Source organism: Neoarius graeffei, chromosome 10 (assembly GCF_027579695.1).
Source record: "Neoarius graeffei isolate fNeoGra1 chromosome 10, fNeoGra1.pri, whole genome shotgun sequence".
Lineage (NCBI taxonomy): Eukaryota > Metazoa > Chordata > Actinopteri > Siluriformes > Ariidae > Neoarius > Neoarius graeffei.
Genome location: NC_083578.1, coordinates 54641711 through 54665288, shown reverse-complemented (window position 1 = coordinate 54665288; position 23578 = coordinate 54641711). Strand labels below are relative to the sequence as shown.

Below are 23578 nucleotides of genomic sequence, written 5' to 3'. Positions count from 1 at the left end.
CAGGGACTTTAGAATGAGGGAAACTATTGTGTGGTTTGGCCCCTGTGAGGTAATCTGCATTAGAACATCTTAGTTGAGGGTGTAATTCTTTTGAAAGCCACAGGGTGTCGCTGATGCCTTACAATGGTAGAGTGCCATCACAGAGGGTAGATTTATATTCAGATCAGTTTACAAGTGAAGCAGAATAAACCAGAAGCTTACAACTGTTAAAATTAGTGATTGATCCACCACAAGAGTTTCAAGAAGTTTCCTTTAGTGGATGAGAAACAGTTAGCTGCAACCTGCCTCTTCCTCAGTCAATAAGTAGAAGAAACCAATCCCAATTTCAACCTTTATTTTATCAAAACCCGACATGGTAAATGAAAACAAGCAATATAAATACAAGACACCTTTTCGTTTTCATTAAAGCATTATCACAACAAGCAAGGTCACACTACAGCTCATTTTTCATTGTACAGTACGCACTGTGGAGGAAATTATATTGCACACTACTTCACACACACACACACCTGCACCACACCATGAGACTCAACATGCTATAAAGTGCTATCTTTAAGATGAATTAAAATGGCCACTGAAAGACATCATGACCTGTTTATGAAGCAAGTACAACTCGCAGTATCCTCATACTCTACCACTAAGTTTACATCAAAAGTGATCAGTGAAAACAGAACCACCACCACCCCAAGACAGACCGAACAGTTTAACGTGTACAAGGAACAAAATGGTTTCTTGTTGGTTACCATTACACTCCGTGACAACACAAGCCAGAAACTAAACTCATGTGCATAGATTCTCCCTTGAATCCACTGTGGAAAGAAATGTGAAAATTAGTGTCAATAAAAGTGACCACTGGAAGAGCGTACCATTATTTCACCATTTTGTGATGACAATACCACCATTCACATTATTTTAATTATCACAAACAAATCCATTTCTACTGACAAATTCTAAGGACACATTTAAAATTTATTAGGTGAGGAAATAAGACTTGTTAGAACGTGATAATGCTTTCTTTAATAATAAAAAAGAAAAAAAGGGTTCCTTTCATAAAGGTTTTATGCTACGATAAAAGTACACCAAGTAGGAAAACAATAGAAAAAGCATTTTAATTTGAAAATGCATTAAAAAAAAACGTTTGGAGTTAAATCAAAGCAGTTCCAACAACTTAAGACTTAATGTTAGAATAAAATGCTCCGATTTGGTAACGCATAGGGTTCCAGGTTAAGAAGCAAACAAACCCTTTGAGGTTTAGTGAATAGGCACATGCTATACCACCACCTCAAACTCAGTAGAAAACCAGTGCCAATTATTTCAGGACTTAGAGGTAGGTACGAGAAAGCCCAAAGGGTGAGTACCTGAGGAATCGCATCACAATCCCACTCCATTTACTGTTACTCCACTTAAGTCCCTTTATAGCCAGTAATGTTGCAGCAAATCTGTAATCCTTCACTTAAGGCCAGATCAGTTTCCCTCCTGTCATTTTTGCACTGGCTATGATGGTGCATATTAAACCAATCACCTTCTGAATCAGTGTCTGTACTCATACCCTGGTTAAAACCTAGCAGCACGGCTGTGATTCAAATGCTACTCTGCATTTAAACAAAAAAATACATTCAAAATCCAAAAGCTATTCATTCAATGCTGCATTTAATTACAATCACGACAAGGTGTCCTTACACACGTATGTGACAATCCACGGCAAGCGTGCACCTTCATGGAGTTTTAAGACAGACTGTTTAGAATAGATTCGATTTCATTGCAAATTATTTATTAGCTCTTTGATTCTTAAATAATTTCTTAATTTAAAAAAGCCTGCCCAAGCAGTGTTAATACAAATCAGAACAGTTTTCAAAGCCAGTTATTAGTGCACAGGTATTAGTGAGTGTTGGTTAACTTACTCATTTGCAACATCAGAATCATTACATTGCTCACACAAGAACAGCAAGTAGGTGACATCTGCAAAACTTTGCACTGTTAAGGTGTAATGTGTTCTTCTGCACGTGTGTGACTTACTACCCCTGATGTGTATAAGTGCTGACAAACACCTGCCTAATTGGCCTCCTAAAAGGCACTGAACCAATGGTTTTGCAGGTTACTTGTGGCTCTTCAACTAAAATAGTGCACCAAAATAGTGTTTTCAAAAGATTGCTACATATGACTTGAGAAGCCAGGGACAAAATAAGCCAATAGAATAGTGTTCAGCAAATCAACTCGGACACATTTCACATGTAAGAGAGGCGCTTGGCTGCGATTGACTCCTCTAGGTGGATGGCTCCACCCCCCATGAGGCCAAATGCAGGGTACATTGTTCCGGAACAGTCCACCTGACGCTCGTAGAGGCAACGCATCAAGTCAGCATCGTAGAAAAAGACACGGCCAGCATCATAGTCGAGGCAGATGCCGATTCGCTGAGGCAGAGGCAGAACACGGCTGCCATGGTCTCCTGCGGCTGCAGCGTGGGACACTTTGGGAATAAAGAGCTTACCCATGCCTGCTGTGAGCAGAGTGAAGGGCTGAGAGACCTCATAGCACGTGTCCTCACTGCCACTGTCATGCCCGCTGTCATGGTCATACCTAGAAAAAAAAAAAAAAAAAAAAAAGAGAATAGCATAAGATTTGCTCAACAGGAACCAGTTGGCTTGGACTAGTTCCAACTATTTGAAGCAACAGATCAGATGCACCAATTAAAATGAATAGCATTTCAAATCACACCCACACCAAGTCTTCACCCTTCTCCTCAGATAGCTAACTTTCTTCGCTCAGTTTTAACCCAGGACTGGCTGATGGGGCTTTTCTGACATGAGGGTTGACTAAACTCAGGCTCTACATTTCATTACCATTTATTCATCCAACTGCTTTATCTTGGTCAGGGTCCTGGGAATAGTGGGTGCAAGGCAGCAAAAACATCCTTTACATACCAATCCCTCAAGGGTACCACAGGCAAAACATGTAGGGAGCAATTTAGAGTAGCTTTTCTTTTTTTCTTTTTTTTTAAATAGTTGGGAGGAAGCCAGAAAATCTGGAAGAAAACCTGTGTGAACATGGAAATACTTGACAAAGACAGTAACTCAAGCTCAGGATCAAACTGGGGCCTCTGGAGCTTTGAGGTGGCAAAGCTACCTGCTGCACCATATGCCACCCTGTACAAAATAAAATATGAAAACATGTTTGAATCTCATCCATGAACACAAAATAGCTTCATCCACCATTTTTGAATAAAAGATACTGCATCAGATCACAAGGATTTCAGAGCAAGTTATGCTCTGTTGCTTCATTACATCAGTCTTCTTAGGGCTCAACTTATGACCTTCATATTAGCTGATAGACATGGAATGGCCCTCAAGGTCAAAACAGATTCCAACAAGGGGAAATGGCAAGAAAACATCATGGGAAGTGAAATGCAGTGTTAACTACTTGAGAAAAGGGTCAGAACTACTCAGGACCAGGGCTGGCCCTTTAATTACTATTCTTTCATCAATTAATCCAAGTGTTCCATAATCTCAGACAAATGACCAGCATTTAAGAGCTTTGTCAAGTATTGCATTCTCCCTTAAATTTACACAAATTCCCAGTTAATTAACAGAAGTAACACTAAATGTCCCCCCACACACACTCACCTTGGGCTGCTGGTGTCACGGGGGTTGTGGAACCACTCCCTCATTTTAGAGTCTGATGCCACACCCACTTTAACCATATAAGAACTTGGCTCCACATGGAAAGCCCAGTAGTGACGGCCATGTGAGATGCCCATGTCACCAATGATGTAATCAAGGCATATGTAACTTCCAGTCTGGACCCGATCAGCAGCCAACAGAAAGGCCATTCCAGCTGTACTCTCCACAGAGTCCCTCCGCTTGCTCAACCGCAGACGCTCTGCACTGTAGCCACATTTCTCATTGAACAGGAAGCTGAACACTGGAAGAACAAAACCACAGCTTCTTAAAGTAAAACCTGATTTTAGGGCTTGAATTAAGAACCAGTGTTAGTCATCCAACAACAGAATGTAAAGGATTATTGAAGGAACAGGATGTGACAATGCAACTTCTCAGATATCAAGCACTATACAAATAAAAAAAGACCGAGCCACTGTCCAAACTAACCGTGGGACACCGAGTGACATTACCAGTGAGTTACATTTGTGGATAGAAATGTATTGGAAACCCTGCACCGGCTATAAACAAAAGGAGATACTTGTACTGTGCTGCAATTCACCTTAACTTCCCAATTCAATTTGTAGCCATCCTAGATTAATCCAAACTCTTACTTCAGAACTCTGTAATTGTAGCCCTACCACTGAGCAGATGCTTTAGACAAGGCACCAAATATTACAAAGAGGTGCAATGACCCAAAAATCCACCTCATTAACACATGCCTCATTTGGAATGGACCTTTATTCACGTCTGTGCTTAAATAGCATACTGGTGCACAATTCCAAACTGAACTCTAGCACATGGACAATCAATCAAAATGCAGCATGACTGGCATGTTGGATTTTGACAGCAGTTTAAAGTCACTTACATCAGGCATTCAATGAGCGACAACTGAAAGCTGAAAGATGGCCATACTCTGAATGTGCTCTGCTGGTTTAAGCACACAAACGCTGGTAGATTTGATGTGAGCGAAAGGAGGTACACAAGCATTCTGCAATCAAGACCGGCACCTGTCTACTTACTCATGTTCAAATATATGCATTAATAAAATACATAGAAAGCGTCCCAGGAGGTTACACATGCAATGGCTCAGCAGTACAACTGCCACATACCACATGTTCAGTCAGCAACACACAAGAGCTGGTTCATACACCACGATCCAGAATCCATAGTCAGGATTCATTTGAGCAAGATACAGAATCAGCACATTTCTCAGAGTGGATCTGAATAAAAGGGCCAGCAGCTGTCAATGTTGTAGAGAATTTAATGGATCAAAATATATCTTTTCAAATGAACTTGCTCAACATGGGCATTATGGTTGTGCAATATGAAACACCGCATCATGATACCGGAAAGCATTTCTACAATACATGCTGTGCATCAAAGATATTTGCTAACCTACAAGTGAAACAGAGTTGCCTTTACACAAACCTTACAAATGAATATTTTTGTGTCCATTTAAATAAAAATAAAGACTGAAGATTAACGAGTCCAAGCATTATAAAACTATCAAAAATCCACTTATCAAAAAGGTATAAACAGATACTGTCTTCAAATATCAGGGGGGCTATGCCATAATTTATTAAACTAATCACCATTATACCTTTACATCTCCCAGTCCTAGTGTGCAGCACTACTACATCTCTATTACAGAGAGAAAACAGTAAGCACCACCCTATATAAAGACAGGAAGTGAATAAAAACCCATTTGCAATTTGGCTTAACTGCAAGATGTCTGATGTACCTGGAAGGAAGGCATGCAAAATGTAAACCCAAATTAAAAGCAGTAAAATAAGTGTATAAATAAATTAAAACCTGAAACATTTATTTGGGGGGAAAAAAAAAAAAAAAAAAAAAGGTGTAACTGGCAGTCACTACACTACTTAGGATCTTTGTGCTAGTAGAGCCTTGATTCATTCAGAGATTGCGTAATTGCACTTGACTAATCGACAGTGCACATTTTTTAAGCATCACCTGCACGTCTGATCTTGTGTGGTCCCTGGGGAAGAAGGGTAACTAGATTAATCACGAAAATATCAACATTAGGTGGGATTGCAGTTCATTTGCCAAGTCATGCAGCACCATCCAATGGAAAAGTGCAATTACAGGTGATGTTTAAAAGTACTGATATGTAGTCACATGCACAGCTGAGGAAGCCATGGCCTAATTGTTAGAGAAGCAGCTTTGGGACCAAAAGGTTGCCAGTTTGATTCCCTGGGCCAGCAGGAATGGCTGAAGTGCCCATGAGCACTGTTCCCCAGGCTATTCCAGGTCTGCTGTATGTTGCTCTGGATAAGAACATCTGCCAAACACCATTACACGTACATAATGTAAACTGGAACCAAACTAGTCGCAAGTTCCATTAGGTCCTGACCATCATGCATTAAGAATCAAAATTATTAACCATGGTCAAATGAATTTACCTGGCACAGGTGGTGTGTGAAAGGACACCTCAGGGCTGTATGGGCTGTGAATGGTATTGCGGCAGCTCCGCACCCTGAACACGTAGCAGCAATCACTTTCCAAATCAGACACCACTGTGCTGGAGCCATGCACACGCTCGGTCAGGTGCCACTGCCTCTCCTCATCCTTTGCAGCCACCTTTCTATACTCGAGGACATGGTGGTCAGTAGGCAGTGAATCCTCAGGCAGCCTCCAGTGAATCAGGCCCTCGTTATACACTCGACTCCGAGACAGGTCAATCATGGGAGGATCAGGAACTAGAGATCACAAATGGATAAAAATAATTGGGCATTGTACACTACCATACTGCTGGAACTATTTAACCTGTGCCAAACTACTTTTCCAACACATGGAACGTGTACACACTCTGCTCAGTGACTCATTTCTGTGATGGCAGCCCATGAGCCTCCCTTGATTTACAACGATATTTTCTGAATTTGTTCTACTCGGGAAGGATTATACAGATGGTTAAGGGACCGAGGATAACTGGGGGACTTTTGTGATGTTTGTGGCAAGTTTGCATCTAATCAAAAGACCCCCCCACACACACAAAAAAAAAAAAGTCACCCAAAGGACAAGCTAGTATGGCACAGTCACTCCTGTCATCACAAAGTGTCCATTCATAAAGGAAGCGGGTTTGCTGGTTCTCACCTGGATATTGTGTAGATTGTAAAGCTTACATACATTATTGCATATACACCATTGTTCAGAACAATTTGTTCAAAGGGAACTCAGGATTGCCGACTATTGTGGACTAGTACAATTTTTCCAGGGAAGTGAGTCGTTATTTTGGAGGGGGATTCTGAGCCAGTTGGTGGACCAGGACACAGTTGAAATTGAGGAATCAAAATTTGCAAAAAGAAAATAGACTGAGCCTGGGTCTTTGGTGGTATTGAGCATGGATCAAGGAAACCATTTCTGACAACTGTTCCTGATAGAACACCTGCCACACTAATCCCAATCATCAAGAAATGCATACTTCCGGGAACCAAAATTATATCCGACTGTTGGAAGGTCACATGAATGCCTCAGTAAGGAAGGCTATATTCATGGAACCAACCACCATTTGGTGGAATTTGTGAATTCTGAAACTGGCGACCACATACAAACTACTGAGTCTACATGGCAAGCTGTCAAAAGGTCTCTCCCTGGTTCTGGCACAACAAAGGGTCTCTAGGACCCTTACTTTACTGAATTCCTATTCAGGTGGTGTTATCTTGAGAACAAGTGATAAATTCCTCACTTTTTTTCCAACCAAGTCAAGTGTGTTTACACCCCACGGTCTCACCGGTCACTACCTGCACCAGTGCAGCCAGCAGCTCCTCAGACCCCTCTTGCACAAATCCAAAATTTGCAGCCAGTCCAAGCCACCACTCCCCTGATCTTTTCAATTAGATATATAAAAGGCTGCATTACACCATTTCATGTATTTAAGTTAATTAACTTGAGTGAATTGTTTGAATTGAGGGGAATGTCCACACATGAGTACAAAGTGGTTCATATACTGCATGGCACATTTCTGAATGCACAGTACAGTAAAGTGTACACAGCATACCCACATAATTCAACATTTGAACACCAAAAAGACAGCTCCTGCACCAAACTCTCAAGGACAAAGTGAACGACAAGAAGAGGGCCATTCCCAAGCCAGGACTAACTCAAAAGGTTCACAACAGAATGCAAGGTAAATAAAGAGTCATCTAATGTGGACTCCCCCCATCATTTTGTTCTTGCATTCAGCAAAGTTTCTAGGAACCACAAGTTAACCTTTCAAAATCGCTAAATCCACACACACAAATACAAGAAATAATTCAGGGTTTAAAGCTTGGAAGAAATCTAAAGCATGACTACCTAAAAAGCGAAGCACTGTAACCTCAGCGTGCAAGGATGCAGAGGAGACTGTCACACATCCAAAGAAGCCTGCCAAGCCTTTTGGGCTTCATGCCTAAGCACTTCTCCCCAAATAACAAGCTATTGATTAGAACAGGGGCTGCATCAAAACCCAAAACTTGAAACCTCATCCTCACTCCTGATCATGAAACTGCTGCACCAAAGTATGGCAGAGAACAAAGAAAACCGATTTAAAAGGGCTAGAGGCCAAGAAGGTGGGGTCACACTCTGCATTTATGGCTTCCATTGCACTCCAAAACATTAAAGTCCACTGTAGTCAGAGATCGCGTGTTGAAATGGATGGGCCAGATGCCATCCGTCTCATCTACCCTTTCCTTTGATTAATTTCACTCACTATACGCAGCGCTTTTTGTCCATCACTATCCATTAAAAGCATTAGCTTCTAAGCAAGATCAGAGTGAAACTTCAGCATGGACTGTTCTAGTATTATCATGCATCATACTCAGTAAGACAGACCGTTTTTAAATAGGCATTAGATCACTGATTGGTGACATGCATGTATGCATGCACATTGGATTCACAAAGTATTCAGACCCCTTTATTTGTTGTATAGTGTGGTATGAATTTGATTTTGAATGAAAACAATTGCCATTTTTACCCATTCATAAACCTGGACTTTAGCTGGGCACCTCGGATCTTCAGAGTTGTTCTGACTGTATGCTTCAGGTCACTGTGTTGAAAGGAGAACTAATCGCCCTAGTCAGAGTTTGTGCGTGCTCTATAGGAGGTTTTCAAGGATGTTCCTGCATTTGGCTGCATTCCTCCAGTCCTCCATATTGTTACCAGTCTTCCTGTCCCTACCACCAAGAACCACCCCCATATTTCACCACAGGGATGTTATGAGCCAAGCGATGTGCATTGCCTTGTTTATGCCAGACAAAGTTTGCCATTTTGCCCAAAGGGTTCAATTTTCATCTCGGACCAAAGAATCCCCACCCACCCATGTTGTCAGAGTCCTTTGTGTGATCATATACCTTTTATGCAACAGTGGCTTCCATCTTACCACTCTGCCACAAAGGCCTGACATACTGAGTGCTGGAGAGATGGTAGGTCTGTCCAACAAGTACTTCCATCTCTGCACAGGACTTCTGGAGCTCTTTTAGTGACTTTTCTTACCTCCCTGATGAAGGCCCTCCCCCGGATGCCCCATTTGACCAGACTGCCAACTTTAGAAGGCTCAAGGTTGTGCCACGCTTCTTCCATTTCAAAATTCAAGCCATTGGGGTTCCAGGAAGATTCGAAGCCTTAGAAATTTTATATCCTTGCTCTGATCTATGCCTTGCCAATTTGATCATGGAGATCCACAAACGGTTCCTTGGACTTCTTGGCTTGGTTTTTGTCCTGACAATGAGATAAATTCTGAGTCCTCATAAACCATGGTGTGTGCCTTTCCAAACTGTGTCCAATCAATTTAAATTGCAACAGTTGGATTTCAGTTGAGTTCTAGACGCAAGGAAATAGGATGCACCTGACCACAATTTGGAACGCCATAGCTAAGGGTCTAAATACTTTGTGAATAATCTCTAGAAAGAGGTTTTCATGTCAATGTGGGCAAATGTGTGTGTGAGATATAGAACAAAAAATATCACCAAGTATTTCCAGTGTGACGAAAGCAGGGTTTTTACCATGCACAACACTAATCTGGCCAGTCTGAACTAGAATTACACCATTTTGCTTCACTGACTGATCACAAGGTCAGCCATTGCTCAATGACACCAGTCTCCAAGTACAGTTATACTAGCATTATTGTTCAGAAGTATACAACTTGATGGAAAAGCCACTTATTGTTAGTCATGTTTGTTTATCCACATCTTCGTAAGCATGGAATTATGTAACTGAACCTTCATGGGTTTACCTGAATAATGCCAGTATTGAATGTTTTCTATTTAAAAAAAAAATAGAAATTTTAACCAGTTAACTCTCCACAGCTTTAGAAGAAATTTGAAACATCTTTCCTCTCCATTTTTTTTGCTGAGCAGTACAAAATGCACTCTTTGCATAGCTGATGAGAGACTTCAACTGAATAAACAGTTCCTCAGCAGACTTTCTACACTACCTTGCAATTTTAACATCTATATTTGCCTCTGTAGCACTCATTTCTCCCTGTATTTTTCTTTATCTACATACAATTGAGCAAAGGTTTGCATTCCCTCGGTTTCTCAGTGGGGAAAGATATGGACCTCAAGTTTCAGTTCATCTAGAAAGAAAATCCAAGTTTGCCCAATACACAAGAGGAATTTAGAGGAATAGGAGGACATTCCACAGTTAGACACAATGTTGATTGCTGCACCATTAAAAAACACTTTTGGGAACAACTGAAATAACCAACATGCAATGAAGGGTTGGACAGGTTTAGCATTTCAAATTAAGAGTACTAAAAACACTTTTGTGCTCAGCTGTACACCAAGTTTTCTATTTCTCACACACACATTTCATAAACTATGTTAAAACAAGAACATGAGCCATTATGAAAGGAATTACAGTAAAAGCTGCCAATCCTCCTTGTGCCAAAATCTGAGGATATATTAAGACTCCAACCAGCTTATTTAATTAGAGGGCCACTGGTAGCAGACCCACCAACACCCACCCAAACAAATGAACGCGAGCCATTGTATCGCTTACCTCCACCAAAGGAAAGGTCTTTCAGCAAGGACTCTTCCTTTGAGGTGTCCAGAACAAATTCATCAAACGAGGGGTTAGCAGCAGGTTGAAAGGTTCTCAGCGACTCCGTGGCTTTCTGAACCCTAAACCCAAGAAAACTGTGAGCTGCAGCAACAGTTCTATGGCAGCCATGTTTAATCACTACATCTAAAAGTAGTTAAGATGATATACTTCCCAAAGCTACCTGGTGGAAATCAATTTCAGGTTTAGACTGAAGGACAATTTTGCCACAATTATGTCCACCTATGCAGGTCATTCTGCAAAGCTCACAAGCACTTGGCCAGCTTTCACCAACCAGAATCTTAATATAGAACACTAGTCACTAATAAGCAGCTTGCCTCAGTATATAAACATTAACTCTTAATCCTCATTAAAACTGCTGAGTGGTTCAAAGAACAAAATGGATGACTTCTGCTCAGATCATGAGGCTGTCAGTGAAAATAACTGAAATTAGGGGACACTGGTGTAACCTGATGTGGAGCTGTTTAGCAGTCTGAACGAAGCAGGACTGGTCAGTCTCTTTGAGGACTTCCTGTGCATAACCCACTAAACCACTGTTCTCCAGCATGCCCTGGTACTCCTCCACCTGGCTCTTGAGCTTGTCCACACGCCGGTTCCTGGACAGCTCGATGGACCGCAACAATTCATTCTTCCTTTCCTGCAGGGTCTCAAACAGACGCTCAAAGTGCTCATGCGCCTGTCTCTCTGCAAGCTGTCCATTTTCCTACATTGATACAAACAGTCATTACCGAAAGCACTAGTCCATTTTTTCGATATACTGATAAGAGCTAGAATGATTTGCCAATACCCAGTAATGATCTGATTTCCATCCTTCCCCCATCAGTTAATAAATGTGCTTAAGAAAGGAAACACTTAGGAGCTACTCAGCTTGCATAGAAAGACATTAATCATGGTCAAGCCTAGCTAAAAACAAAATCCACTGTTTCAGGCAAATTTAGGTTCATCACTAATGCTCAGCATTAGATAAGCGCACCAGTATACTACAGCAGCATATCCAGAACCATTCCTCACGGACCACTAGACAGTTTTTAAACTGTCAGCATGCCTAAACAGAGCAATTAAAAAAAATTAAAATAAAATAGCTAAATAAATAAAATCACAAGACACTGGTCCAGGTTTACTGGAGTTGGCAAAGAACAGATGTGTGGACCATGTTCTCATCCCTAAGAACCAAAACATTATTTTAATAATTAAAACCTTGGCTGAGACATTGCTTTCCTTAAGCCAAATTAAATTTATAATTTACAAAAGTTTAGTCTTTATTTTGCTTTTCTAAACTACTATTACAGCTCATTATCTTATATTTAATGGGATTTTGTAATAAACTACTACAATTCCCTCGACACATCAAATAAAAAAATAAAAACCCAACACCAAGATTCCATAGCTTGACCATCAAATTTGTATAATATGCTCATGAATTATACTTGACAAAGAAAGCTGATCCTGTCTTGCAGTGAGCACTGAAGTTACACCAAAAGGCTCTCAAATGTTTCCACAAACTCCTTACCTCAGTCTGCTGAATCAAGACCTCAAGTTCAGAAATCTGAGTCCTCACTTGCTCCTCTTTGCTAATTAAGTAATGGATACTTTTTGATAGCTTATCCTGTTGGCGGAACAATAAAATCTATTAGGCTATGAATGCATGTAATGGAAAAGTGAACTGCCTCAGCAATTCTCAGGCAGTTCAGAGCAACGAATACCAGATTGACAAAAAGACAGACAGAGCTCTGGCTTTAACATTAGGCACAATTGACTGCATTAAAAATGCATAGCCTGGATCTGCTTGTTCTAATCTAAGGTTACACAACTTAGACTAGAAACAAAATGAGCCAGAAGTGTTTTGTATTCTTTAGGAATTTACATCTGGCCAAAAGTAGAGGTTTTTACTGACAGACGTGCATGCATGAACTTTTTACCCTGGTCTCTTCTATTCACAAGCAACATAATCCAGAGTTCTTGCTAAGCAGGTCATATGCACTGCTCAAATTTTAATGACCAGGTAAACCAATGAAACCATAAACCTTTTATATTTAAAAAGCACCACACTCATGCTTGAAACGTGTTCAGAACCTATAGTTTCTGTTGAACAGTTTGAGTCTGCATACCTTGAGGATCTTGTAGGCACTGCTCATGGATGTGACTTTATGGTTAGCATGAGAACCACCAAGTTTGCAGAGGTGGCACACTGGCCGGCGACACACCTCGCAGTACATGTTAACTTTCTCCATCTCGTGCTCAGGACACATCAACACCTACAGCCAGGAAGATGGAAACTCGTTCAAGATGGGGAATATAATCCAATGAAGAGTTCTCTCACAAATAATCCCAGTCAAGAAATCAAACCATAAAAGATGTGCTCATTTTCGAGGCACTGGTGAAACTGTTACACATCAGCATTTCTAACACACAAAAGAATTTAGCTCGGAGGTTACAATGAAACCCAGATTCTATCCCAGATAATCTTGTATAATAATGCTAGTTGATGGCAAGAATTCAAATAGCTTCATGCATTTGAGAAAGCATTTAACAATACAATGATGGTACGAGACTGGGTTTGCTGCTTACCTCATTCTCTCTTGGTTGTGTTTAGTAAGAGACAAACAGTCCTAAAACTAGCTTGACTAAATCTCCAAGTTAGAATGGTTTTGGTATTAATTTCTCTTGTCTGATATTTGATTTTCTTGGAGTATAGGCTACTTTATGTTCCAAGTTTAAGGTTTTAAAAAAAAAAAAAAAAAGCAGGTCATGCATGTGTTCTGGGAGTTGGTAAGACATGAATCTTCCTTCTTTTTGTGTTATATTCTGACTACACCAGGTCATAAGTTAGCTCATTTGCATTTTTAAAATGTGCATTAAAATTAGTTTCAGACGAACAAGAGGTCGACAACACAGTGGTTAGCACTACTGCTTCAGGGTATGAATCTCACAGCCAACTGGGGTCTTTTTTTTTTTAGATTTTTTTTGGGCTTTTTTCCACCTTCATTGGAGAGGACAGTGCAAAGACAGGAAACGAGCCGGAGAGAGACGGGGAGGGACCAGGAAACGACCCCGGGTTGGAATCAAACCCGGGTCCCCGGATTTATGGCATGGCACCTTAGTTAACTGAGCCACAACGCCCCCAACTGGGGCGTTTCTGTATAGAGTTTGCATGTTGTCCTCACGCCTACATGGGTTTCTGCTGGATGCTCCGGCTTCCTCCCGCAGTCCAAAAACATGTGGATTATGTCAACTGGCTACTCTAAATTGCCCAAAAGGTGTTAATCTCCACATTAGCCCTGTGAGAGACTGGGGACCTGCTCAGGATGTACCCCACCTCTCGCCTGAAGTCTGCTGGGCTGGCTCCAGCTTCCCCTACGATCCTGATGCATAAGCGGTATAGGTAATTGATGGATGAATGGACAGACAGACAAAGGATCATGTCATCATTGAAGGAGAGTGCATTTTGTCCATTATAATAAAAATACTAACTTATTTAACTTAAAACAAAATCCTTTTGACTATAGAAGACACACAGGAAATGTAAGAGTCAGTTATAATTGATCAGAATTCTCCATTTTATCAAATTAGTCAGTTCCCCCCCCAGTAACACTTTGAATGAAATAAATAAATAAAACCAAAAGCGTTACCGACAGCCTGATTATAGTTCATTGTGTGTTATGGCAAAAAAATGGCAGTCTGACTTGACTAAACCTCAAATGATAACCAGGACAATTAGGACCGGATTTTGCAGCTTGGCTGATCATACCTTTGGTCTGAAGTTAGTCGTCGGCCCGACGTACTCGTGTTGGGCCCTGGGCGTCCCCCATGGGTGATTCAGCTTGAAGCACTCATTGCAGTAGCTCGCCTTGCAATCCATGCAGCTCTTGGTAGCTTCCTGCACAGTAGGCGGCTTGCACACGTTGCACATGATGGCGACAGCTGCACGGGCCGCCTGCCTGTAGCGCTCCACAATACTTTCCAGTGTGAAGTTGCGGAAGAGCATGCTGATGCCCCGCTCGCCCAGCTCTATGTCACGCTGACAACCTGGGCATGGGAAGCTGGTGACACGGTGGGTGACTGAGGAGCGCCTCCAGCCGGGGGAGGAAGACGCAGACCCTGATTTCACACAAATTACTCCTTCAGTTAAACAGGTGGATGAAAATTGATGAAAAGCACCAACATGAAAGCACTGCTGACCCAGAAAGATGAAACTCAAGTCAGTCGACTCGAGTTTCAGGAAGATCACAAACAACGCAACAAAGAGGGAGAAGCCACAAGGTGCACAATGATCTGGACAATAAAAAGTTCAAATAAAAGAAATAAAATGTGAGAAAATTACAGACCAAATTCTTAACAGAGGAGTTGAGACAGATGGACACAAATCACAAAAATTTTAAAAACCCAAAACAAACATCTTGTATGACGCACAAGTTTTGTTTCTTTTGACAATAGGAAAACTACAGAGGTCTTGGGTAAAGCTTTTTCTTGTTTGTTGTCCAGTTCAGTGTATTAACACAGTACATTTACAGAGACAGACAAACTTCGTACAGTATTTCACATGGAAAATCTCAGATAAGAGAGTCACTGATGGCACAATTAAACAAACATTCACTACAACCATGACAGAAGCAAGCAGACAAATTCAGCTTTAAAAAAAAAAAAAAAAGCGCTTAGATTCACTGCATGAACACAAGACAGTTACATCACACTACATGGCACAATTGTGACCAATGGATGCAAAACATTTCTGTAACAAACATGCATAGAGATGTACGGAGATGTAACGGACTCATAACGGCTTGATTGTTACAGACGTGGCGAGAGATGGAGACGGAATGACTATGGGGATCTTTTTGGATGGGAGCTGAACAAAATGAGGGAAATAGGCAAGGAGTTAGGGCGAGTTAGAAGAAGCATGTACTTAGGCCGTGGTTGCGCTGTGCTGCTCGGGGAGGGGAGGAGCAAGCAGCATCTGCAGCGCGGCTTGCTGGGGCCAGCTGCTGCTGCCGCAATGACACTCAGTGCGGAGGAGGGGAAAGAAAATAAAAACGCTCAGACCAGTAAGTCATAAGGCCATTCTGGCAGAGCATAGAGGTGCTTGACCCTACAAAATCCACAAATCAACAGCAAGCACCCTCTCATTCAAGATTAGGGTACTGTTCTTAAACTGAAGTGATTCATTCGATGCATTATCTGCCTTCAGGCCTGCCGCTGTTCCTTTAAAGGACAATTTGATAGAAGGTTCTCATTTTAACATCGCTGATTTTGCAGTGGGTTGCACTCTCAGATGCAAACTTAGGTGTACTGTTAACATCCGAAATGGGCAGAAAAGTATAACGCTTTGAAACACTGAGCATATTTACTGACTGGCGTAACACTGAATATAAGCAAGTTTGCCCAAGGCTTGCATTGAGACACACAAAGTTTACCAACTAAAATTACATACGATATTAAAAAGGTTAAGCTCGGACTGAGTGGTGCACTGAGTGAATAGCTAGAACAGATGCTATTAATGAAATCAACGTACAAAGAACACTGAAAATTAACAACGTACGTTTCAATAAATTAACACTTCCAACAAAATATTCATTCTGACTAGCTGCTGCGTTTTAAAGGAGCCATTAGTAATTTTAGTGCCATCTGTAGGCTGTGAGAAATGGCAACAGATTTTCCTCAGACTGAAGATCACATGATCTGAAATGGGTGAACAAATCCAAAAATAGTGGTCGGTATTAATAAAAGCCTCCTCGCTATAATGTGCCGAACACACTTGTCGAGTTACACAGCTTAATTTTTTTTAAAGTCCCTTTTCATTATTGTAATCCAAATTTAAAACACAAATTTAACTGGCAAAGAAAGACGAAGGTTTCAGTGCTACAGCACACACAACAACCAAAATGCGAATTCATTTGTAAATTTAACTCTTACCGCTCAGAAAAGAATGAGATGATAGTCCATCAGTTGAATTATTGCAGCCATAAGATGTGCAATAAATGTACCACTTTGAGCTATATCTCAGACTTCGTAGTTCATGAACAGAATCCATACAAACACGAGGCGTGTAGGCATTTGCTTAACCATTTCAAACCATGTGACCACAGCACTCCAATGGAGCCAAGGTGGCCTAGCGAACCAGATAAACCATCGGACCTGATCACTTTCTGTTGAAGTGAGCGATGTGCACAGACATTCAAATACCCATTAACCATTTGATGCACCAGTATTCAGAGCTGAACTCACTATTAAGCCATTCATTATGCCACGTCCACAAGAGGTCATTGTGAAAATGACACTGTATCTGGCAGACAGTAGCTCTGCTGTTTTCTCCAAGTTAGGTGTGTGCATCAGGCCTAAAAACATCTGGAGAGTGGGCATTACTACCCTCATGTGGGCAAACATATGAAGCATGCAGAATAAGACCTCTCCAGTAATGTTCAGTACAAGTCTTAAACGACACTGGATACAGATCAGGCAAACCTGAGGTTCATGTTTTCCAGTTTTACACCAGAAGTGGCAAAACCTCACCTGCGCTCCATTACACAACTGCTGTAATTTGACAAGTTTAATTAAATATAACGGAAATATTCAGTGGCTGTAAGATTATGAACATACAGGATCAGATACAGTGGTGCTTGAAAGTTTGTGAACCCTTTAGAATTTTCTATATTTCTGCATAAATATGACCTAAAACATCAGATTTTCACACAAGTCCTAAAAGTAGATAAAGAGAACCCAGTTAAATAAACGAAACAAAAATATTATACTTGGTCATTTATTTATTGAGGAAAATGATCAATATTACATATCTGTGAGTGGCAAAAGTATGTGAACCTCGAGGATTAGCAGTTAATTTGAAGGTGAAATTAGAGTCAGGTGTTTTCAATCAATGGGATGACAATCAGGTGTGAGTGGGCACCCTGTTTTATTTAAAGAACAGGGATCTATCAAAGTCTGATCTTCACAACACATGTTTGTGGAAGTGTATCATGGCACGAACAAAGGAGATTTCTGAGGACCTCAAAAAAAGCGTTGATGTTCATCAGTCTGGAAAAGGTTACAAAACCATCTCTAAAAAGAGTTTGGACTCCACCAATCCACAGTCAGACTGTGTACAAATGGAGGAAATTCAAGACCATTGTTACCCTCCCCAGGAGTGGTTGACCAACAAAGGTCACTCCAAGAGCAAGGCGTGTAATAGTCGGCGAGGTCACAAAGGACCCCAGGGTAACTTCTAAGCAACTGAAGGCCTCGCTCATATTGGCTAATGTTAATGTTCATGAGTCCACCATCAGGAGAACACTGAACAATGGTGTGCATGGCAGGGTTGCAAGGAGAAAGCCACTGCTCTCCAAAAAGAACATTGCTGCTCATCTGCAGTTTGCTAAAGATCACGTGGACAAGCCAGAAGGCTATTGGAAAAAGGTTTGGTGGATGAATGAGACCAAAATAGAACTTTTTGGTTTAAATGAGAAGCATCATGTTTGGAGAAAGGAAAACACTGCATTCCAGCATAAGAACCTTATCCCATCTGTGAAACATGGTGGTGGTAGTATCATGGTTTGGGCCTGCTTTGCTGCGTCTGGGCCAGGACAGATTGCCATCACTGATGGAACAATGAACTCTGAATTATACCAGCAAATTCTAAAGGAAAATGTCAGGACATCTGTCCATGAACTGAATCTCAAGAGAAGGTGGATCATGCAGCAAGACATGAGCACATTAACCATTCTTTGGCAGAACGATTTAAGAATAAAGTTAATGTTTTGGAATGGCCAAGTCAAAGTCCTGACCTTAATCCAATCGAAATGTTGTGGAAGGACCTGAAGCGAGCAGTTCATGTGAGGAAACCCACCAACATCCCAGAGTTGAAGCTGTTCTGTACGGAGGAATGGGCTAAAATTCCTCCAAGCCGGTGTGCAGGACTGATCAACAGTTACCGGAAATGTTTAGTTGCAGTTATTGCTGCACAAGGGGGTCACACCAGATACTGAAAGCAAAGGTTCACATACTTTTGCCACTCACATATGTAATACTGGATCGTTTTCCTCAATAAATAAACAACCGAGAATAATATTTTTGTCTCATTTGTTTAACTGGGGTCTATTTTTAGGACTTGTGTGAAAATCTGATGTTTTAGGTCATATTTATGCAGAAATATAGAAAATTCTGAAGGGTTCACAAACTTTCAAGCACCACTGTAGAGTTCATTAGTTTAAAACAAACAAGTTTGCATTTTAATGACAGTGAAATATTGAAGCGACACTTTTTTGCCATGGGTTTAATATTTCTGTTAATCAATTCTCCATACTACGTCTTTCAAACAAACATGCATATGCCAGCACTGACAGGAAGGCTTAATTGCAGTGGAAATTGATACTTGATTACTCCACATTAATAGAGAATTCCCTACTCTCCTAGTGGTTTATGAAATATCAATTCATTAACTCCACCTATTAAAACAGGCAGGAGGGGCATCCTTTAGGTGAACCTGCTTATTCCTTGTAAGGAACAAGGTTTCCAAGAAACTCTGCTCTGAGTGGAAGGGGTCAGAGTTACATTCAGGACCAGAAAATTAAAAAAAAAAAAAAAATTTTAAACCCTCTTAAAAACACACAAAAAAACCCTATTAAGAGACATCGTACCTCATTACTGAAATTCACAGTGAATATAAAGTAGGTCACTACTGGGAACTGGTATTTAGAAATGTGCGTGTCTCTCACAGCAGGGGAACACTGCACGGTGGCCCACACATTCCAGTCCATCACACCTCCACAGCAACATCCCAGCTCTCTGGACTGTTCTCTTGCTCAATTCTGGTTGATTTTTTTTCATAAAAGAATTTGTAAACGTATGGCTTCAGTGCTTCACCATGTTATCCAGTGAATATGCTCAGTAGACTTTTAAAGAGTCACGAAACGTCACAATTTCCGTTATTCCATTACACCGTCTCGCACAAGGAATTGTTTCAATCTACAGAGATGTAGTGCGCGATCACAGGGGTACTACAAGCACTGTACTCACTACAGCTATTCAAATTATGTAACCCACATCTACCTCTCCCTCCAAATGACCTTCTGAGTGAGGCTGCAAGCAACAAACAGAGAAGTGAAATAAAATAAGACTAACATTGAACAAATGTGAACAAATGTAGCATGAGACCTGGCTTACAGGCCAGGACTGCACAAACATGAAATCATATTACATGGAACACATTTCGGTGCAAAGCTGACACTGCAGATGAGGACAACAGGAACACGTGTGTTAATTCACAGGAGCTTGATGCACATCATTCACTGGCAGGCAAAAATAAAGCTGAATAATTTGCTTAAGCAAATGCTGGATGACATAGAAGAAGCCTGGAGGTTATTGTCCCAAGGTTTGTTCAATATGATTTCATCCTCTTCATGCCAGACTGCTTCACCATGACAACTCTTTGTAAGAAGTAGAACTAGAAAACCTCAGTCAATTCCTCCTCTCTACTGGGGGTCCACACAACATTCCTATAGTTGACTCAATATGCCATTTAAACCCTCGGCAACAGACAACCAAATCATGTCTTCTGAAGGTAAAGAAGTGATCTATAGTAAGTGAAAAATGAACTAAAATGTAAGCATAGGAATATATGGAGTAGGCTTTCAGCACTGCAGTCATGCTAAATATTTCACGTTAATAGATCTAGGTTGGCTCAGGCATGTGTTGACAAGAACAAGGAATTAGAAAGCTAAATATTTGCCTTAGCCAATGTAATTTCCTTCTTGTGCTTTCTGTCTCCTCACCCCAGACTTCACATCTAAGAACTAAGCACCCAGAGGACAGGAAAAAAGAAAAAAAAAAATTAACAGCCTTCCCATTTTCTGTTGCATAGAAACTAAAGGACTGAAAAACATGTCTCCCAAAAAAACATTTCACATCAGGTGGCAGGTAGGTGTGTGCATGTGTGTGTGTGTGTGTGTGTATGTATACACATGTGGAGACTCAAAGCTGAGACGCACCTGATCGGACCAGCTTGTCCAGCCTCTCCATACTGGGAGAGGGAACTCTGGACCGAGGGCTTCCAGGGTTCGAGCACTCAGACCCACCATCCGTGCTGAACGACTCGTCCTGGTTTAGCATGAGCAGCTCTTTGACACATTTGTGACAAACACTGTGCTGGCAAGGCAGGATAAGCGGGTGGGTGAACAGTTCCTTGCAAATTGGGCAGATCAGCTCACGCTCTATGTTCTTTATAGGGACCTAGAAAACATGCAGACAAAGGAAAGAAACCAGGCTTCTGTGACTCTGGATGAACAGGAACAGCATGTTTATTTCTTTAAGGGTTGTTTTACAGTCAGGGTACAAAGTTTGTGTCACAGGGGTCCAAAATTCAAATAAAAAAAAAAAAAACTATCAAATCTGCACTTTTAGAAATTAATACACATATGAACATAGGCATGTGTAATAGTTTGTATTATAACAAGATTAAGATTAAGTGTAGCTTTAAGCAGGGCTGGGAGAAACAAATGAAGTGATTCTCAGAGAGGACATTTTTTTTTTTGACAATTCAGAATCCACTACTTCCATAGTGCTTTTAAATATAAGGCTGTAAGCTTTGTGTTAGTTGTCTCTAATATTTATGTCCCAATATCTTGACCACATTTTAGGATGAAAATCATTTTAGATATGTTATTTTATATTGAGAGGGCGGCACGGTGGTGTAGTGGTTAGCGCTGTCGCCTCACAGCAAGAAGGTCCGGGTTCGAGCCCCATGGCCGGCGAGGGCCTTTCTGTGCGGAGTTTGCATGTTCTCCCCGTGGGTTTCCTCCGGGTGCTCCGGTTTCCCCCACAGTCCAAAGACATGCAGGTTAGGTTAACTGGTGACTCTAAATTGAGCGTAGGTGTGAATGTGAGTGTGAATGGTTGTCTGTGTCTATGTGTCAGCCCTGTGATGACCTGGCGACTTGTCCAGGGTGTACCCCGCCTTTCACCCGTAGTCAGCTGGGATAGGATCCGGCTTGCCTGCGACCCTGTAGAACAGGATAAAGCGGCTACAGATGATATGAGATTTTATATTGAAAAATTAGTTGTCTCGGAGAGGACTTTTTTTTGACACAATTGCATACTAATTTGATCAAAATAGTCTGAAAACTTACTGGCATTCAACATTAAAACTTAACTATGTTTCCAATGATATGGAACCAAATATTTGTTTTATGGTATAAAGAATGATTGAAGTGCATCCCTTTTGGAGCTATCTGTGGTCAAAAAAAAAGGCACTTTTTCTAAATGACACGAGTAATTTTGCTAAATATGACATTGCCATACATTCACCAAAAATAACGTTATCACCACATTTTTTTGGCATGGTAAATAGAGCTATCACAGGGCTACAATAAACAACCAACTTTATTTAGTCAAGCCCTTTGATATTGAAAATAATAAGTGTTAAATGTGATTTTTAGCTTGCGTACCCCGATTGTAAAACAACCCTTAAACAAAACACACACACACACACACCAGTTTGATGTCTTGGTGGAGCATTTTTTCTTCAACTTGTCATTCATACCATCTTAAAACTATTAGGACTTTTTAAACACAGTGGTAGACTTAAAGTAAGCATACAAGTCTTGAAGAGACACGAAAGACACAGCTTGAAGTGTATAAAGCTTGATTTTTTTTTTTTTTTTTTTTAAGTTTTGTACTTTCTCCACAGGTCCCTCAGAATGAGCCAGAGAACCCCTGCCCCCAAACTCCAGCCTGATTTACACACGAAAGGACATGTGGGGAAATAAAGGGGAAGGGAACCAGCCATTGTTGAATTTCTGCTTGCTTTTCCTCTTGAAATTTTGACATTTCGCTCTTTCACACTTTACCCAGGCGCTGCTGTCGCAAATTCAGGTAACGCAGAAGGTTTCCATGTTGATTCAATTCAGGTGTTGTGTTGTGTTGGATTTGGTTTCCCCCCCAGTTCAAAACAATACACAGCTCTGCTATCAGCCGGCCGACTAATGGGCGCCGAAGACATTTGCCACATTCACTCAAACCGCTTTCCTACATCACTTACCCCCATAGAGCTGCGCCTCGGTACCGCAGACATTCTAAAAGGCTGGAGTGCTCAGAAGTGCTGCCCGCTGAGCTGAAGAACAGGAACTCGGCCGAGCCGCGCACACAGCACTACCGTGAATCAGCACATGCACGCGCGCGCACGGCCGTTACTTTATGGGAAGGAGTGGAGAAAGCCGGAGATCAGGGCGGGGCTACCGTGAGTCGCCTTAGCAACCATCCGGGCAGCTCCCGAGTATGAAAATTAGGGGGCGTGGATAAGTAAGACAGATAATCACGCGACTGCTTGTGTAATGTTCAGAACGATTCACAAATATTTTGAAGGACATATAAGACTCTTGCATTCACTGAAACACAAACGTGCACTAATTTCAGTCAGGATTACAAACAGACTGATTTTTTTTTTTATCCTTTCCCCCCCAATTATCTCATCATCTCATCTCATTATCTCTAGCCGCTTTATCCTGTTCTACAGGGTCGCAGGCAAGCTGGAGCCTATCCCAGCTGACTACGGGCGAAAGGCGGGGTACACCCTGGACAAGTCGCCAGGTCATCACAGGGCTGACACAGAGACAGTGGCGATCCTAGAGTGATTTACTCCCCGGGCGAAACCCCCTGCTGGCGCCCCCGCCCGTCTTGTTGTTTTTTTGGGGGGACCTTTTTTTTTTTTGGGAGGGGGGGACCGGTTTTTTTTCCGCGCCCGCGCGACCCGCGTTGGTCTCTGTATTAGCCAACAGAATGTTAACAGCTTTACATGGTCGTTTAAACATTTCTCGTCGTGTGTTGTACGTCGCGGACACGGCCCGTTATAAATTTGCTGTTACCAGAATGGCAATGATCAAGTCGTA

At 41.4% G+C, this 23578-nt stretch overlaps 1 protein-coding gene across 3 annotated transcripts; it reads right to left on the bottom strand.

Annotated features, from left to right (window-relative positions):
• Positions 1–317: 317 nt before the first annotated feature.
• trim36 (tripartite motif containing 36) lies at positions 318–22877 on the bottom strand. 3 transcript variants are annotated; one of them, XM_060931899.1, is made up of 11 exons: positions 22732–22877; positions 20684–20924; positions 19713–19775; positions 14458–14807; positions 12818–12964; positions 12220–12315; positions 11159–11412; positions 10650–10771; positions 6077–6373; positions 3621–3918; positions 318–2577 (listed from the first exon to the last, which is right to left on the bottom strand). In XM_060931899.1, exons 1-11 carry the CDS (start codon positions 22762–22764, stop codon positions 2226–2228), a joined length of 2253 nt encoding a protein of 750 aa, XP_060787882.1. In that variant the 5' UTR covers positions 22765–22877; the 3' UTR covers positions 318–2225. The 3 variants fall into 3 exon arrangements, with proteins under 3 accessions (XP_060787882.1, XP_060787883.1, XP_060787884.1); XM_060931900.1 differs by having other exon boundaries at positions 19746–19775; XM_060931901.1 differs by lacking the exon at positions 19713–19775.
• Positions 22878–23578: the final 701 nt, after the last annotated feature.

What these genes read in the sequence shown, in the direction of transcription:
- trim36 (XM_060931899.1), bottom strand. Translation starts at nt 22,764, where the DNA reads ATGTCTGCGGTACCGAGGCGCAGCTCTATGGGG. An exon ending in ACATAATTTGAATAGCTGTA is followed by an intron (nt 14,808 to 19,712) that starts GTGAGTACAGTG and finishes GTGTGAAATCAG; the next exon opens with GGTCTGCGTCTTCCTCCCCC. An exon ending in CGTGACACCAGCAGCCCAAG is followed by an intron (nt 2,578 to 3,620) that starts GTGAGTGTGTGT and finishes TTTTTTTTCTAG; the next exon opens with GTATGACCATGACAGCGGGC.